This window comes from Gymnogyps californianus, chromosome 8, assembly GCF_018139145.2.
Source record: "Gymnogyps californianus isolate 813 chromosome 8, ASM1813914v2, whole genome shotgun sequence".
NCBI lineage: Eukaryota > Metazoa > Chordata > Aves > Accipitriformes > Cathartidae > Gymnogyps > Gymnogyps californianus.
Window position 1 is genome coordinate 36,987,977 of NC_059478.1, and position 18,453 is coordinate 37,006,429.

Here is an 18,453-nt window from a genome sequence, read left to right on the forward strand (position 1 = left end):
AAATACAATAAAACAGGTCACAGGGACTTTTCTGCTAACAGGGAAAAGACGTAGGTGGTTGGAGACAGTTCAGGAGGCTTGGTATACAAAAACCAACTGGCTCAGCCTTAGGCAAACTTCCTTTTCTGCAGTGCACGGCCCGCTGCGTGGGCTGCCTTGCTGTGGAAGGGTCAAAGACCTCTGCCTGCCACGAACACGCCCGCGCCTTCCCCGGCCTTGGCGGAGCGAGCAGTAAGTGAAATAAACGCCCCTGCAGCTGGACGGAGGAGCGACAGCCGCGCCCAGACCCGGCCTGGCCCGCCCGGCCCCGCAGCGCGATGGGCCGCTCGCCGCCGCCTCACGCCCCCGCCCCAGGCCTCCGCCTGAGCCCGGACAGCCCCGGGAGCGGGCTCGCCACACAGGAGAACGGCGGCCTTGGCGGGGGGGGGGGGGGGGTGTACACCGCCCCGGACCGGGCCCGGGCCGCAGCCCGCCCTCGGCGTTCGCCTAAGCGGGCGGCCTGCGCGGCACCGCCCCCGGCTGCCCGAGGGCCCCGCCCCGCCGGGCAGGGCCGGGAGCCGCCGCAGCGCCGCCGCCGAGATGTCTGCGCTGAGGGCCGCTCGGGTGAGCGGCCGGGCTGGGCCGGGCCGGGCCGCGCGGCGGCGACGCGGCGCCAGGGCTCGGAGGACATGAGGCCCGGGGGGACGGGACGGGACGGGACGGGACGGGGCGGCGCTGGCGGGCGGCGGGCGCTCTGGTGGCGGGGAAGGGCCGCAGGCCGAGGAAGCGCTGCGGGGCGAAGGGCCGGCAGCTCCGGCGGCCTCGGGGCCGTGGAGCGCGGACGGCTGCCGCGGGGCAAGCCCGGCTGCCGCCGCCGTGACAGCTGGAAGGCCGAGGGGCTGCCCCGGAGGGCAGAGCCGTGCAGGGCTGGAATCCGCTCGCTGTTATGTTTTTACTGTCTCCGCATTATTATCCGTGACTTTATGGCCTTAATCTTCGTGGTCTGAATGGGCGTTGCCATCTGTTGTTCTTCAGTGGAGTTGTTGCACAACCTTGGGGCTCTTCATGCTGCGAAGTCTTTAGAAAAACCCTGTGTACGTCTGGCACCTCCTGCTTCCCGCTTAAACGGGAGATGGCTTCAGAACATCAGGGCTTATAGTTCAGGGTGTTGTGTACAGTGCATTTCCTTAGGCATACCTAGCTGTACTACCTATGCTAATTTTTTTAAATATGTGTGATGTAGAATAGTTGTTTTTCTAAAGTACTAACGTTCTGCTATGTTGAACCACCAATACCCTCCTAGCTTCGAACTAGAAAGTAAAAATTATTCAAAACTCAGGTAGTACCTTGTTTAGCATTTACACAGGCCTTTTTGTGGTTTTCCCATTTCCAGAGTCATTCGTGAGTCTGAATTAGTTGAAGGGCCCTTATCAGACCTTCCTGGCAGCAGTGTTATTTTACCCCAGAGTGATGCAGCTTGACCGCATGTCCAAAGTTGCTGTGACAGTGTCGGTGAGGGAAGAAGTCTCCATCAGAAGCCAGTTGGTGGTTTATAGATCAAAAGTAATGCTTTGGGCAAGGGAAGCCGACAGTTAGTTAATGCCTACCATAGGGCATTTGTATTTCAAGTTCAGCCTCCTGACATGTTACCCCAGCAACAAACTGCTCTGGACAACTCTCTTCATTTTTATCCTGAGTTATGTGAGGGAGAATCAAGATTAGTGACCTTAGCTTATTGTTGTCCTATCTTTTTCTGTGATGTGCAGCTTTTTGAACAAGTTCTGTAGTTCTTCTGGCATTAAGATTGCATCACTTCCATGTGTATCCTTGTCATACCCTTTTCCTGACAGCAGATCATTCCTGTGTTAGTCTTGCCACTTTAACGATCATATTTCTGATTGTGACAGAGCTTATGCAATAGTGCAAGGAAACGCAGTAGGGGTTGCATCTGAGCATCGCTAGCAGTAGCTTGTCACTGAACCTAACTCTTCCTCTGAGTCAAGCAATAGGAAAGTTGACAGAGGAGACCAATGGTCATCCAAATTCTTACATGTAGCAAATTGTGATCCTTTGTCACTTGATCACTCATGCAACTTCCAGGTATGAATCCCACCTGTCCAATTCATATTTGTATTTGTGGGGGGAGTGTTGAGTTTTTCCAGAGTAACCTTCAATGTTGACCTTGCATTCTGCTCTGGTACAAAAACCACAGTAGACGTAAGTTCTCTAGTATAAATTTGGCAGCTTCTTTCATATAGGGTATCACTTTTAGCATTAGTTTGAATTCAGTACTTTTTCTAGTGTAGGCAAAACTTTTTGGTGGCAAAGCTATGTGTGAGTGTATAAAGGGTTGCTCCTTAAAAAAAAGGAAAAAAAAAATTACAATCATCTGGCTTTTTTTCAACCTCGTCTTTTTCCAGATAAAATAAGGTATAAAACATTCTGAAGGATCGAGGTCTTTCTAGATGTTTGTTGGTATTGTTTGTTTGTTCTGTTTTTCTATATGAGTGGTAGCAGTAACACAAAACTTTACAAGGTACTGTTTTGCAATGTCTGTGGCTTGTGAAGACTTGAATAACATATTGCCTACTGGAAGATGCAATCCTGAACTGTTAATAAACTGACTTAACAGTTCAGTATTCAATTATGTCATAGCCTCCCCTTCTTCCATGCCTAGCAGTGGTCTTTCTGCACTTCTTCACCTTTCAACTTTATAGATGTTTTCAGTATTCTCTGGAAATACTTTTTTCACTGTGTTGATACCTATTACTGCTTGTGTTCTTCATGCTTCTTGTGGTGGGACTTTGTAACCATCTCTACATAGCATTCTTATTTTTAAGAGCACAGTTATCTACCACAACTTTATTTTGAAGCTACTTGTTGCCTCCCCAGCTATGTAATGTTCTGTAATGTCCTTGTCTTCTAGAGTTTCCAGTAACATTTCCGTGATATTTTTGCACTGTTATGATTAATTCAATTTTTTTAATGTTATGAAATAAGTGACTGATGTGATCATGCCTTTTTTTTTTCTTTCTTTCTACATTTTCACATAAGAAAATCAAGAACAAGCCTTTTCTTAATGTTTAGGCTAATTTGTTTTCGCACGGTATTGATTTGGGTCTTTCTAGAAATTTATCCAATTAAATATTTTTCACTTTTTTCCCCAACATTTCAGAGATTCATAACTATTGAAGGATGAAAGAGAGTAAAACAACCTTTTAAAATCAAATTCAGACATGTTTTTGCACAGTATTAAGGCATTCTGAAAATAGCTGTAACAATAATATTTGTGGGCACTAAACTTAAAAAAGCAAAGAAAGCACTTACAATGAAAAAGAATAAATTTGTGGTAATTATTAGGAAGAAAAATAAACTTCAGATAGTCTGCTGAGTTCTATCCTATTTGGAGTATAATAACAATAATTACTAAGTGTCCGTGGCAGCAGCTTATTAAAAGAAAGCAGACATGAGTCTGGGACATTATCAAAATATTCTGATAGATATTGGTTAATAGGTAGATTGTTTTTAAAGTCTTGCTAAATCTGCATGTAGGTAAACATTGGATAGATAGAATATTCACTAGTGGGCAAGAAAATCAGGTTTGATGAGTGTGTGTATAAATGAAAGAAATATGTATTGCTATGTCTCTGTGAACATAAATTTTAATTATGCTTAATTATTTTTAAATAATCAGTTGCACAATACTTAAAAGTGGATACGGCAGTTCACTCATGCTCAGTGCTGTTAAAGCCTGGGATTCCTGGTGGAGCTGTCCGTTCATATGAGCGCTGCTTGCCACAGGAACAAAACTTAAGGTAGCCAAGAATTCTTTTATCACTGTAGTAATTGCATTATACTTGATGTGATACTGTTTCTAAAGAGGGATTCTACAATAAAAGTTGTGCTGCGGTCAGGCTAGTAGCTTTAGGAGACTTGAGCTGTAAAGATCTTACACCTCATGTTCTTTTTCTCTTTAGCAAATGCTTCAAACCATTACAGGGCATGGGTGGAGGTCACATTCTAGTAAACCTGCTCAAAACTTACATATAGGCAAACCTGGAGCTGGCTTTAGCTTTGGTAAGTATTACAGTTTTTGAAAGAAATATAGCAATTAAGGGCAAATTGCAGAGTTAAAAAATATAAAATCCTATATTGCAGTTTAACATGAATTTAAAATGAAGGTGTTTATTCTAAATAGATTTCTATTCTTAAAAAAAAAAAAGTTTGAAAACCAAAATTACTTTCTTCCTCAGCTCAGGCAAGTCAGGTATGTGTGTAGTGTTTATAAGATTTTCTTCTTTTTTTAACTCATGTCTGTCTTAAGCTTTTTTGTTGCCAAAGTGTCTTAGCTTTGAATAATTATCTCACAGTGCTGTTTACAATGCTAAAGTAACTAAATGTAGTCATAGTTGAGCTTGGTTATAGAGAAATGTTATAAAGAAATTCATCCTCACCTTGGCATATTATATACATAAAGCAAATTTAGTGGGTCATCAGCTAGGTGTTTGAAACTGAATAGCCAGGATCTTTGGATGACATCTGCCTCCTCTTTTTCCATTTAATTAGCACAGCATTCTTCTTGTTTCTTTTGGTAATACATTTTATGTTACGCAGTCCTCTACTCCGTTTTCAATATTTTGTGGATAATTTCGTCAGAAGTAAGTGCATTGTAGGTGTTGATGAGAGAACATTGGAGGTTTTCTCCGAGGAGGACAAGCAAGTTGAACTTTTTTTCCTTCCTGGAGAGGCCCAGGAAGCAGTGGTTTGGGTTGTCCTGGAAGGACACTCTTGTTTTCTCTTTTCTCATAGTCTGACAACTGGCAAAATTAAAGGTAGTAGAGAATTTGTGACACCCCCCCCCCTTTTTTTTTTTTTTTTTTTAAAAATAGAACTTACTGATGAACAGAAAGAGTTTCAAGCTACTGCTCGTAAATTTGCTGTGGAGGAAATTATTCCTGTTGCTGCACAATATGACAAAACTGGAGAGGTAAATCTACCACAGTGTAAGGGAAAAAATAGACTTTTACCTTAACCTGCATAAAATTTAAAATGTTGATTGTGGTGAATCAGAAGGTGATTTTTCCCTGTCTATTTCAGTATCCTCTTCCACTTATAAAACGGGCTTGGGAACTTGGTCTTATGAATTCACACATACCAGAAAGCTGTGGTAAGTAAACATTCTTTTTAATCTGTAAAATGAAACAAAGAAAAGGCATTAGATGAGATTTATATGTGTAATTATGGATTCTGTATAAAATAAACAGTTGCATACTTGAATAATCTAAATTTAATCAGTAGGCAGGTTGACACATACAAATGTTACTAGGTGTGGATGTAATCAGGAGACAAATTAGACAGATTATGATTTAGTAATTTATGACCAGATTTTCCTGTGTGATTACAACTGCTTAATGTTCCCCTGGTGCAGTTGATTAGGCAGAGAAATTAGAAGGTCATATTTTGTTCTAGTCTCTGACACAGGCTGGAGCAATTTAAGAGTTTATTCCAGAAGGAGAGTTTTTCAGTTTAGATTAGGTGCAGTACAGCAGTGCTTTTGCAGTGTTTAGGTATATGAGTAACCATGGAAAAAAATGTTAAATTATTTTCTTTTTTGCACTTATATTACCTGAAAAAGAAGTTAGAGAAGTGTCCATAGCAGACCCTTTTTTTTTTTTTTTTTTTTTTTGGAAGACTAATCAGAGGATGTATCTTGTATCAAAAATTTAATAAATGAGGTTAAGGAACAAAGAGACAAAAGGAGCAATTGTGAGGACTGGATTTATTCAGCCACAAATTCTAGAGAAACTAAAGGCTGACATAGCTGGACTACTGCAGTGTATAATCACTTGATTATTAAATGAAAAATTACAAGTGGTAGATTGGACACCATTGCTTTAAAAGGTCTCCAAGGGAGAGCTGCGAAAATGCATACTAGTAAGCCTGACCATGTAAATTCAGAGCAAGTAGGATGAAGTGCAGAAATGGTGGACACAGATAAACACGATATGCTAGAGAATAGTTTTTGTGAAAGGAAGTCATGTCTCATAAAATCATTGGAGTTCTCTGAAGTAGCTCGTAAGTGTGTGAACAAGGGATGCCTGGTTGATAGACAATGCTTGAACTTCCAAAATGAGTTTTAAAAATGATCAGGTTTCATAGTAGAAAAATTAGCAGCACAGCCTTGCTCAGTCTTGTGCTATTTGGAATATCTATAAATAAACTGCAAAAGGGCGTCAATACTGAGGTGATAGAGTTTACTGATAAAACTAAGTTATTCAGTGTAGAAAAGATGAGGCTGGTGCAAAGAGCTGCAGGAGAAGGTCATTGTCGTGGTTTAACCCCAGCCGGCAGCTAAGCACCACGCAGCCGCTCGCTCACTGCCCCCCACACCCCTGGGATGGGGGAGAGAATCAGGAAAAAACCACCTCGTGAGTTGAGATAAAGACAGTTTAATAGGACAGAAAGGAATGAAAAACAATGCTAATGATAATAATAATATGACAATAGTAATACTAAAAGAATTAAACTATACAAAGCAAGCGGTGCACAATGCTATTGCTCACCACTCTGACCGATGCCCAGTTACTTCCCGAGCAGCGATCCCCCCCTCCCAGCCAGCTCCCCCGGTTTATATACTGGGCATGATGTCATATGGTATGGAATAGCTCTTTGGCCATGTCCTGGTTTCAGCTGGGACAGAGTTAATTTTCTTCTTAGTAGCTGGTACAGTGCTGTGTTTTGGATTTAGTGTGAGAATGATGTTGATAACACTCTGATGTTTTAGTTGTTGCTAAGTAGCGCTTCTCTTAAGCCAAGGACTTTTCAGTTTCCCATGCTCTGCCAGCAAGCAGGTGTGCAAGAAGCTGGGAGGGAGCATGGCCAGGACAGCTGACCCGAACTAGCCAAAGGGATATTCCATACCATGGAACATCATGCCCAGTATATAAACTGGGGGGAGTTGGCCGGGCGGCGCGGATCGTGGCTCGGGAACTAACTGGGCATCAGTCAGCGGGTGGTGAGCAGTTGCATTGTGCATCACCGGTGGGTTTTTTGTTGTTGTTGTTTGTTTGTTTGTTTTTTTCCCTTCCTCCCCCTCCTTTTTTGTTATATTCCTTTTCATTACTATTATTATTATTATATTTCATTATTACTATTGTTAGTATTATATTTTACTTTAGTTATTAAACTGTTCTTATCTCAACCCACGAGTTTTACTTTTTTTTTCCCCTCTTTCCTCCTCCTCACCCCACTGGGAGGGGGAAGGGGGAAGCGGCTGCGTGGTGCTGAGTTGCTGGCTGGGGTTAAACCACGACAGGCCAGTTTGGGTCAGCTGTCCTGGCTGTGTCCCCTCCCAGCTTCTTGTGCCCCTCCAGCCTTCTTGGTGGCTGGGCATGAGAAGCTGAAAAATCCTTGACCTAGTATAAACACTACTTAGCAACAACTAAAAACATCAGTGTGTTATCAACATTATTTTCCTACTAAATCCAAAACACAGCACTATACCAGCTACTAGGAAGAAAATTAACTCTGTCCTAGCTGAAACCAGGACAGGCATGAAAGTGAATGACTGTTAAAATGGCAAATGCAATTAAAAAAGGAAAAGTGATGCACATGTGAAGGGAAAGAAGCAATCTGAACTTCACAGAGAAATGGTATCTTCTGAACTAGTTACTGCCTCTCAAAAAAGAGATTTTTGGGTTTATAATATATAGTTCTGTGAACGTCAGCATAACGCTCAGAAGTGGTCAAACCCATAAAATTTAAGGTCAGAAGGGACCTTTAAGGGAATGAAGAAAAAAGCCGAAGGTGTAATTATGCTGCTGCCTGAACCCAAATTGCACTTGCCTCGTTAATTCATTATGTAGTCAGATCTTTCCATCTCAGGGTATTGTGGAAATGGAAAAGGTTCCTAAAACAATGACAAAGATTACAAAAGATGTATCTTCTATGCGAGGTGTAGCTTCTGTATGAGAAATGACTAAAATGTCAGTGTTGTGGAGAGTGTGAGAAGGGACTGGTAGTTCACTGTCCCTTTCAATGTAACTAGAAGGCATCAAATTAATTCAGCAGATGGCAGGTTCAAAATAAAGGGAAGGAGATGGTTCTACACGCAGTGTGTAGTTAATTTGTGAAACTCATTGCCCCTGGATGAGATTGATGCTAAAATTTTACATAGATTCAAAAAGAGACTGGGCAAATTCATGTCAGAAATACCTGTCAAGGGTTAGCATAACAAAGATACCAAAGAGAGGCATCTCTTTGGCTGAGGAAGTCACGTGAAGGCTTGGGAAAATATTTTTGAGGAAGTATAGTTGTATTGTTACTGTGTTTCTGTGTACTTCCCAAAGTGTTGGCTTCTGTCAGAAACAGATTACTGAGTTGGTTGTCTGACTATAATATGGACACTTTTTTTCTTTTTTCCCCTAAGTGCTGTGGTAGCTCACGAGCCCTTTCTCTGCTTCCTAAGAACTCTTAATTCTCAAATATAAAGTAGTCAAAAAATTGGAGTAGTACATTCTTGCCACTTTGTGCAACTTGTCCCACGTTAATCACACAATAACCCTGGAACTGTGATGTGTAATTTTCAAATCACCTGTTACTCTTCTGACAAAACTTTGTTTAAAAAGCTTGCATGAGAATGTCTAATCAAACATGGTACACAATCAAATGTATGTGGGGGAATACATTTTTGTTAATTAATTTGTGTAAATCACCAATATGTTACAATTTAAACCCATTTTAGTAAATTAAATATTTCAACTGTAGGTGGTCTTGGCCTTGGCAGTTTTGAAGCGTGCCTTATTACGGAAGAGTTAGCTTATGGATGTACAGGGGTTCAAACTGCCATTGAAGCAAATTCCCTAGGGGTAAGTTCTGTCTTTTCTTCCATCCCTTAAACTAGAATCTATGCACTTCAAAAAGATGGATTAATGGTCTAAATATTTTCTTTCAGCAAATGCCAGTAATCATTGCAGGAAATGAGCATCAGCAGAAAAAATACTTAGGAAGAATGACAGAGGAACCAATGATGTGTGTACGTATAACTGCTACACTGTACAATGTTCCTAAACCATATTAATAGTATTACTCCTTTTTTTTTAATTTCCTTTTTTTTTTCCCTTCCCCCCCTCCCCCCCAAACACTGACATGTACTCACAACTTAGCCCATTTTGGTTTGTAAATAAACAGTGGCATTTACTGAAAGTCAAGGAATAGCTAATGAGACACATTCAATAAGCAAATAGAAGATATTACTTGGAAAATTGTCCCCATCCTAAGTCACTTACCAAAAATTAATACCTTTTATTTCCTTTTCAAGAGGGGATGTAGGGGTGTAGGCATTTAAGAAAAATACGAGGTTTGTATAAGGAGAAACTCAACTTGGATGGGAATTAAACTCTTATTTGTGATCTTAAATATTATATAAGCAGTACTTGTTACATAGAAAGAAGTAAAGGTTCATGTGCAATGCATTAAAATCTGAACAACTAAGCCTCATAAAATGAAGGACACAGTAAACATAAAGTGTTACTCAGTGCTCTTATTTTCAGATTTTAAAGATCCTCAGCTTTCACATCAGAGTTTGTGAAGCCTGAGGAAGTAATGACTTAAGGGTTACAGAACGGTTCTGTTTGATTAAAAGACAATTTTATGTATTATTATGGATTTATAAAGAAAATTAACCCATATATGTTTGGATTCTTGCTCAGACAGCTGTTGTGGGTTTTTTTGGGTTGAGTTGTTTTGGTGGGGTTTTTTGATTTAATGTTTTGGGTTTTACCATGCAGTTCACTTAAACCTTTTACAGATCAGTTTGATGCACATAGTCTGCAATAATTTGTGGTTGCCTAAAAATAGAACTTTTATTCCTCAAGATTTTGCATTTTATTTTCTTTTAGGCTTACTGTGTAACAGAGCCTGGAGCAGGCTCTGATGTGGCTGGTATAAAAACAAAGGCTGAGAAGAAAGGAGATGAATATGTTATTAACGGTCAGAAGATGTGGATCACAAATGGTGGGAAGGCAAACTGGTGTGTTAACTGTTAACTCATGTTATATTTTCTGTTGGTACGTTATATAGTGGCTTCCCGCCCACCCCCCCAAAGTTAAATTATTTGAAGATCTGTTATAAATCTGAATGTTCATTGTGTTTCAACACAGTACACTTTAACCTCTGACCAGTTTATCAGGATAGGGTATAAGAATGCAGTCTCAGTGCTGTGCAAAGCCTAAAAAGGAGAATGAGCGATGACATGACAACTCCTCACTCAAGAAGGCCCCTCGAATCTTGCTGCTATCAATCAAAATTAATTCTGCTTTTTCTTCAGGGCAGGACAGCAACAGTATGATTTAACTTGCAAAGCACTCAAGGCTCATATTACTAGCTACCTTGCTTTGTAGTTGTGATTGAGATCAGTTGCTTCTGATTCTACTAGAAACACCTCTCACTTCTAGTGAAGCTAGAGACACTGTTGGATTGTGGTGTTACGTTTTCTTTTCTGAAGGGAAGACGTTTTCCAGCTGTCAAAGAATCCAGATATTGCTGTGGTGTCTATGGAGCGTGCTTTACAATATAAACCTCTTTCATCATGTCTTGCATCACACTGATTTGCAACACACAAATTCTTAACTTTATACATTTATCCAAAAGCTGAATTTTCTAGTTAGTTATTTCCTTGTTCAAGGCAGATCCATCAAAGACAATCTACCAGATATCTTTTGACGTTACTGAACACCATAAATGTGATTTACAATTGTTTAATTTCAAAGAGAAATACTTATTTACAATTTATACTTAGAAGAATAAAACTAAGATCTTTGAAATCAGGTGATAACTAATATTTTGCATGCAAGAAAGTATTTCCTAAGCATTAATTTTTATGTATGTGCTGTTAATAGGTTTCTTTTGTACTATTGGTGAAGCTGATAATACCATAAAGACTTACAATACATGGAAAAAGTGGAGAATCTTTGCATGTTGATCTGAAGTAATTTTATTAAATTTTATGAAATCTTGAATCTTTGAAACTTCCTCTCTCTCTCCCCCTCTCAGTTTATTTTTGGGAGGGGCAAGAAAAAAGGGTTGTTAACTTACAGATAGAATTTATTATATGGTAGAAATGCACATAAAAACATTTAAAATGTTAGCTAAAAAAGTATCTGGTTGTTAATTGTGAGGATAAACTGCATCCCTCTTCTTTGTTTTACACTAGGTATTTTTTGCTAGCTCGTACCAGTCCAGATCCAAAAGCTCCTGCAAGCAAAGCCTTTACTGGATTCATTGTGGAAGCAGATAGCCCTGGAATCCAAATTGGAAGAAAGGTGAAGACTGTATCTCTTATTTGACAAGCCAGGAATTATTGTTCAATTCTAAACCAATAATGCAATAAATTACCATTAAAGAAAAAAGACTGTTATGCAACTGAACATTTTCATATGCTCATGTACAATGATCTTTTCATTTTCACAACATACAGAAACTATTTGTAAGACATAATTATAATGTTATTAATTCAGATAAGGAATTACTCAGAATGGTCTAAAGTAAGATGACTTTGAACAGCTGCAAAATAATCTTTGAGAACTATTTTATTGACAAGTGCCAATAAATGAGAAGTAGTATGCCTTGAAAGGATAAGAAGCAAGTTGGACTATTGTAACCATAAATACGCACACAGCGAGCTTTAATTTTAGCTACTGCTGGTCGAGGAAGAGGCCTTGGAGACCCTGGTGCTAGTTCTCTCTTTAAAAAAAAAAAAAAAAAAAAGTACTGTTTTTAGTAGTAGGCAAAACTGGGTGTTGAACATTAGGAAAGGAATCCAAAAACTTGAAAAGCTCATTTATTTATTTACTTGTAGTACTCCTGTACTGCCTGCATATTAGATTCTTTACTTTTTCTACTCCCATCTCAAAGGATATAGTTGAACTACAGAAAGACAACAAGACTGATTACAGCTACAGAACTGATTTCATATAAGGAGAAAGTAAACTGCCCAGCTTAGACAAATTAAGGGCATGCTGGTCTCCAAGTGCAAAACTAGTATTTGTCGTGTATATGGTAATTTTTAGATGAAGTGTTTTGGGGAAAAAAGCATGCTTTATGCTTTGAGTAAACTAAAGAATGAAAATCTATTGTACCTTTGAATAATCCAATTTAGTTGCATCTCTGTAAATTTCTCGTTTCAGGAAATGAATATGGGTCAACGCTGCTCAGATACAAGAGGTATTGTCTTTGAAGATGTGAGAGTCCCAAAAGAAAATGTATTAATAGCTGAAGGAGCTGGCTTTAAAATCGCAATGGGAGCTTTTGATAAGACCAGACCACCCGTAAGTATCAGAAATACCTTATTTATAAAATATAGCAGGAATTTCTGATTTTTTTATTCTGTGCTGTGTTCAATCAGGTAGCAGCTGGTGCTGTTGGATTAGCAAAAAGAGCACTTGATGAAGCTACTAGATACGCTTTGGAGAGAAAAACCTTTGGGAAACCAATTGTTGAAGTAAGTGGGGGGGGCGGGAGAGAGAGAGAGAGAGAGAATATAAATAAAAGCTATGTTTTCACACCAGATGTACTACTACTGATTTCTCAAGGTTATTCCTTGATTTTTTTAGTTCCTTAATTTTTATATTATATCTCTGCCATTTTTGGGTTTCCAAGTATATAGGTCAGCACCATTTAAGTAAACTTAGTTATGTCGTAACTTCAGGAATTTTTCTATAATTTATCAGTGTAATAGTAAAAGCAGAAAGAAAACTCTGCCCAAAAACCTGAAAATCATGTACTATCAGGACATACTCAAGTTCTTCAGTGCTAATAAACAGGGATTTTCAGGAAAGGAAAAAAACCTCTGAGGTATGTGAAACGAGACGCACAGTATTAATACTAATAGAATACATTGCCAATCACACCGCTTACTAGTTTTAAAGAAATATGAATAAACAGCAAGGTAAATACCAATCTCATAAATAGTAAAAAAGAACTTCATAATTCAGTATTTAATCCCTATGACTAAATGGATTTGAGAATTAAAAACTTAAAAGTCTAATTCAACATACAATTATGAGAGCCTGATCCATATTCTGTAGAACTCCTCTAGTACAATTTACTGAGTTTGTTGAAGAGATCACTGTATTAAGAAGATTGTATTTTTCTTGGATGTTGTAGAATTTTGAGCGGGCAGTGTTAACCTAGTTTATTTCATCATTCATAGCACCAAGCAGTGTCTTTCTTGCTTGCTGAAATGGCAATGAAAGTGGAACTTGCTAGGCTGGCTTACCAGAGAGCTGCATGGGAAGTTGATGCTGGTCACAGGAACACCTACTATGCTTCCATTGCAAAGGCTTTTGCTGGTGACATTGCAAACCAAGTAGCTACAGATGCAGTACAGATTTTTGGAGGAAATGGATTTAATACTGAATATCCTGTAGAAAAACTAATGAGAGATGCTAAAATCTACCAGGTACGTAAAAGAGAGAATGTGATCTTTATAGTAATGCATAAATTTTATATAAAATAAACTAATGGCTGCTTATTTCAGGTCATGATGTATGCATATTAAAAAAAAGCTTTTAGACTGAAAGCAATAATCCTTCAATTTAAAGAAAGAGTCACTCAAATCAGGCAAATTGTTGCATACAAAAGTCATTGCACTGGACCAACAACTTGACCCACATAAGAGAAATAAATTATGGGTTTTTTTGTTTGGTTTTTTTCCCCAATGTGGTAACTCTTTGAAATTCTTGGACTCTTAGTTTTGAAGCTTTTGAACTCTTAGAAAAAAACACTGTAGAAAAAACTGATCAAAATACCAATGCTTGCTTTGGTATTCTATAAGTAGAGATGGTTTATGTATAATGCTGTTCTTGAAAACCTTCAGTGATGGAAATCCTCTGACCTTCCATATGTATCCTGGACTGGGGCCTGCCTATAGTTTAGCTTTCCTCAGCCTGAACACTAAAGCAGCTTCTTCACCTTTATCATCATAAGTTGTGGGTTTTTTTGTTTGGTTGGGGTTTTTGTGGGTTTTTTTCCTTTCTGTTTCCAGCCTCTTCATCATTTGTTGCTGTGCTCGAAACCTTCTGTTTGAAACTGTGGTATCATAAGCTGGGTAGAATACTTTAGTTGAGATATCACCAGTATTGAGTATCATGGAGTGATGATCTTGCATGTGTTGTATTAACAGAAGTGTGACACAACCTGGAGTGATTACCCTTTTTTTTAACAACAAAACCTGCTCGTTTTTACTCATGTTTAGCCCATAGTCACCCATAATCCTCAGGGTTTTTTCTGCAGTGTTACTGCCAAGAAATTATTCCATGTCATGTCGTAATTCTTCTATTAGCATATACTATGCTACAGTTCTTTATTCAGCAAGAATATTTTAATTGTGTTCAGCAAAACCAGTAATCTTTATTGACATTATGACGTTATATGACATTGTGACTAGATAAAACATATCAAAATAGATATCAAGAAATGCATGCGGACCATGACCTGTAATGTTAATTAGCTATAACAGCTGTCATTCTTATGATTCTAGGTAGTTGTCGTGGTTTAACCCCAGTCAGCAACTCAGCACCACGCAGCCGCTTCCCCCTCCCCCTCCCAGTGGGGTGAGGAGGAGGAAAGCAAAGGAAAAAACAGTAAAACTCGTGGGTTGAGATAAGAACAGTTTAATAACTAAAGTAAAATATAATACTAACAATAGTAATAATGAAATATAATAATAATAGTAATGAAAAGGAGTGCAACAAAAAAAAAGGGGGGGGGGGGGGGAGAAAAAAACCCAGTGATGCACAATGCAATTGCTCACTACCCGCTGACCGATGCCCAGTTAGTTCCCGAGCCGCGATCCGCGCCACCCGGACATCTCCCCCCTGTTTATGTACTGGGCATGACATTCCATGGTATGGAATACCCCTTTGGCTAGTTGGGGTCAGCTGTCCTGGCCATGCTCCCTCCCAGCTTCTTGCATACCTGCTTGCTGGCAGAGCATGGGAAACTGGAAATCCTTGGCTTAAGATAAGCGCTACTTAGCAACAACTAAAACATCAGCGTGTTATCAACAGTATTCTCACACTAAATCCAAAACACAGCACTGTACCAGCTACTAAGAAGAGAGTTAACTCTGTCCCAGCCGAAACCAGGACAGTAGTTAATATTTCTCTTACAGCTGACTTTAAAATGAAAACTATTATTCTCACTAGCCAAGAATTTATTTTTCTCTATTTAAGGAAAGACAACCACTATTTTGGAATCTAAAGGTTTTTAGAACTAATTGCACTCCTGTGAGTTAGGAAATGAATGATTAATTGAACTTTATTACAACTGGGTTTTTTTCCTGTCAGGTTGCATGCTTTTCTAGAGAAAGACAGTGTGAGGGTTAGAACTTTATTTGAAAGCTGAGATTGATTTACAGGATCTCAGTTATTTAGATTTTCCATTACAGTGATCCATCACAAATGCATGGCTAAGTAGACTTTTTTTTAATTGTTCAGATTAATCAGATTTAGTATTAATTTTTTGGTGTTTTTCTGTTCCACTTCATCCCCAAAAGAATTCAGGAAAGGCTTTTGTCTTTACAATTATTTTGTCCATGTCTTTTGATTATACCTTGCACTTCACTGTGCTTTACTGTATTGCTGCCCAATTCCAGATGGTATATGCTTTTGGCCATATGTTTCATGTACAAAAACTTTTCCAACTTTTCTTCCATATATTTGATCTTTTTCAGTATTACACAATTCTAATACTGTGTTTACTGGTAACATTTTTACATGTCCTTACTCTGCTCTAGGTTTGTCTGGCTACAAATCTAGGCTACTCTGGTAGAAACTCTAACTTAGTTTCCTTTCTCAAATTTGGAAAACCTCCCTTCAATTGTCAACAATTCTTGAAACTATTTCCATTGGCTTATAAACCAAAACCTTTCTTGTAATTACTTAAGAAGATTGTGAGTTTTGATGTCTTTACACTTGAGTTCCGTGGCTGTCTTCACCAGCAAGTAATTTAGTGCCATAGGAGCAGATGAGTAGATTGCAGGAATAGCTGCTGAGGCCCCGACAACTACACTACAAGCAGTTTGGGCAGGCTGAGTTCATAGCAAGCCTGTTTCGTCCCTTGGACTGTATGTCCCTGATACACATGTAATTGTAAGGGTCCAGCTGTAGGCTTGGACCATTATATCTTATTAGGGGTTGGTGGGTATTTGGTATATAGAGAAAGCAGAGCTTCCATTTCAGTTTGCTCCAAAAGGCACCTAGTAGTCACAAAACACAGTCTGCAATATGAACTGGATCAACATGCAGTAAGCAGCAGCAGTCAGAGAATTCACTTTGGGAATGAACAATTTCTTCTGAACCAAAAACCTAATGTGAACACAGGTTATAGCATCTTTATTTTCAAAAAGCTTTGTAAGGTTCTTGGGAAGACCATTCCCGTAAGTGAATGAGAAAGTGAAATTTGCGTGTTGTCCTGGTTTCAGCTGGGATAGAGTTAATTTTCTTCTTAGTAGCTGGTACAGTGCTGTGTTTGGATTTAGTGTGGGAATAATGTTGATAACAGACTGATGTTTTAATTGTTGCTACGTAGCACTTATCCTAAGTGAAGGATTTTCAGTTTCCCATGCTCTGCCAGCAAGCAGGTGGGCAAGGAGCTGGGAGGGAGCACGGCCAGGACAGCTGACCCGAACTAGCCAAAGGGCTATTCCATACCATGGAACGTCATGCCCAGTATATAAACAGGGGGGAGTTGGCCGGGAGGGGCGGATCGCTGCTGGGGCATCAGTCAGCAGGTGGTGAGCAATTGCATTGTGCATCACTTTTTTTTTTTTTTCCTCCCCCCCCCCTCGGTTTTTTTTTGTTATATTCCTTTTCATTATTATTATATTTCATTATTATTGTTGTTAGTATTATATTTTACTTTAGTTATTAAACCGTTCTTATCTCAACCCATGAGTTTTACCTTCTTTCCCGATTCTCCTCCCCATCCCACTGGGAGCGGGGCAGGGGGGAGGAGTGAGGGAGGGCTGTGTGGTGCTTAGCTGCTGGCTGCGGTTAAACCATGACATGTGTTTGAGCAATTTGCCAAACCAAGTTCTGACAGAACTGGGAGCTGAAACACTTAAACCGCTAAACTATGTTACCTCAGCCCTCACATTACATTGCAGTGTACCTGTGGAGCATATGGCCTCCTTCAACATTAGAGCTTCATATATGCTTTGTTGTCTATCTTTGACTTTGCTGCCAGCAAACAAATAGAACAGAGGGATGATACAGACTGTTTCTAGAAGAAAATGCAAGAATACATGATTAAACAAACAAACAAAAAACACAAACAAAACTGTATGGGAGAGAGTACTAGTTAACAAGAAGCAAGGGAAATAAATGGATCAAAAAGAATATTTTGTATGACCTTGACAGGCTAGTCAAAGAAAATACAATGCTTTCAGCACAAGTCACCTCCTCCTCTCCACCTATTGTTTTAAATCCTACTTTGGAAAACCTAAATTATGTATTTTCTTCCTCAGATAAATTTTCCTCATCCTTCTTCACTCACCATGTCTGTTTATTTTCATGAGAACCTTACTGAGTTTAGATAAGAGCACCTGAGAGAACAAGACTGTCTCTCAATATCTTGTATGTGATTTATTCCATTTAGCCCACTGTAGTTACTCTGTCACACTGGAATTTTCTGAGTTTTCTCTGTCTTTCTGCACATCCTAATCCACACTGGATTAGTGCCATGAAGGTTTAAAAGTGTACATCTGTTAAAACCTTTTAAAAAATCATCAGCTAACATTACTGCAATTCTTCTTTTCAGATTTATGAGGGAACTGCTCAGATTCAAAGGATGATCATAGCTCGTGAACATGTTGGGAAATTTAAGGCTTAAAGAAATGTATAAAGTGTGTCTGGCGCTGCTGTAGTGTTCTGTGTTCCCATGGAAGAGGATTTTAGTGCATTTCTCAATAGAATTAAAAAGGCATGGAGGAAAAAAACAACTTTTCTTCAAAATCTTTTTATTCTGTACATTATTAAGCACTACTTCTGTTCTCCCTGACCAGTCCCTCACTTCATTCCTGCCTAACAAAGCTGATATTTTCTAAACATTCTGAATTCCAAAGTGATTGGTTGTTCAAATACAAAATGGGCAAGAAATGAGAACCTCACAATGCAGTGTTTTCTCACTATAAAATTAGATGATCAGAATGTTATTTCTGACAGTCATTGCTGCATTCTAATAAAATTTTTTTTAAGAGAAGTGTGGTTGGTTTTTATTCATTTTGCTTGTCACGTCACTTAAATTGTATTTTGGGTAAGTTGTCCGGTGTCTGAAATATGTTAATAGCTGTACTTCAGTTCCTACTACGTTACTGCCCACAGCAGCTGAACAGCCTTTCCAGTTCAGCAGTGTGAAGGCCTGCATTGCTATTGTCTGCATGTGTGTCTGTTCTGAGGATTTGGATACTATCCA

At 39.1% G+C, this 18,453-nt stretch overlaps 1 protein-coding gene across 3 annotated transcripts; it reads left to right on the plus strand.

Annotated features, from left to right (window-relative positions):
* Nucleotides 1–568: 568 nt before the first annotated feature.
* ACADM (acyl-CoA dehydrogenase medium chain) lies at nucleotides 569–18,240 on the plus strand. 3 transcript variants are annotated; one of them, XM_050900580.1, is made up of 12 exons: nucleotides 569–603; nucleotides 3,957–4,056; nucleotides 4,869–4,966; nucleotides 5,077–5,146; nucleotides 8,746–8,846; nucleotides 8,933–9,013; nucleotides 9,879–10,009; nucleotides 11,192–11,300; nucleotides 12,165–12,305; nucleotides 12,383–12,478; nucleotides 13,190–13,438; nucleotides 17,800–18,240. In XM_050900580.1, the coding sequence occupies exons 1-12, from the start codon at nucleotides 580–582 to the stop codon at nucleotides 17,869–17,871; spliced, it is 1,272 nt and encodes a 423-aa protein (XP_050756537.1). In that variant the 5' UTR covers nucleotides 569–579; the 3' UTR covers nucleotides 17,872–18,240. The 3 variants fall into 3 exon arrangements, with proteins under 3 accessions (XP_050756537.1, XP_050756538.1, XP_050756535.1); XM_050900578.1 differs by lacking the exon at nucleotides 569–603 and adding an exon at nucleotides 864–1,073; XM_050900581.1 differs by lacking the exons at nucleotides 569–603; nucleotides 13,190–13,438 and adding an exon at nucleotides 861–1,073.
* Nucleotides 18,241–18,453: the final 213 nt, after the last annotated feature.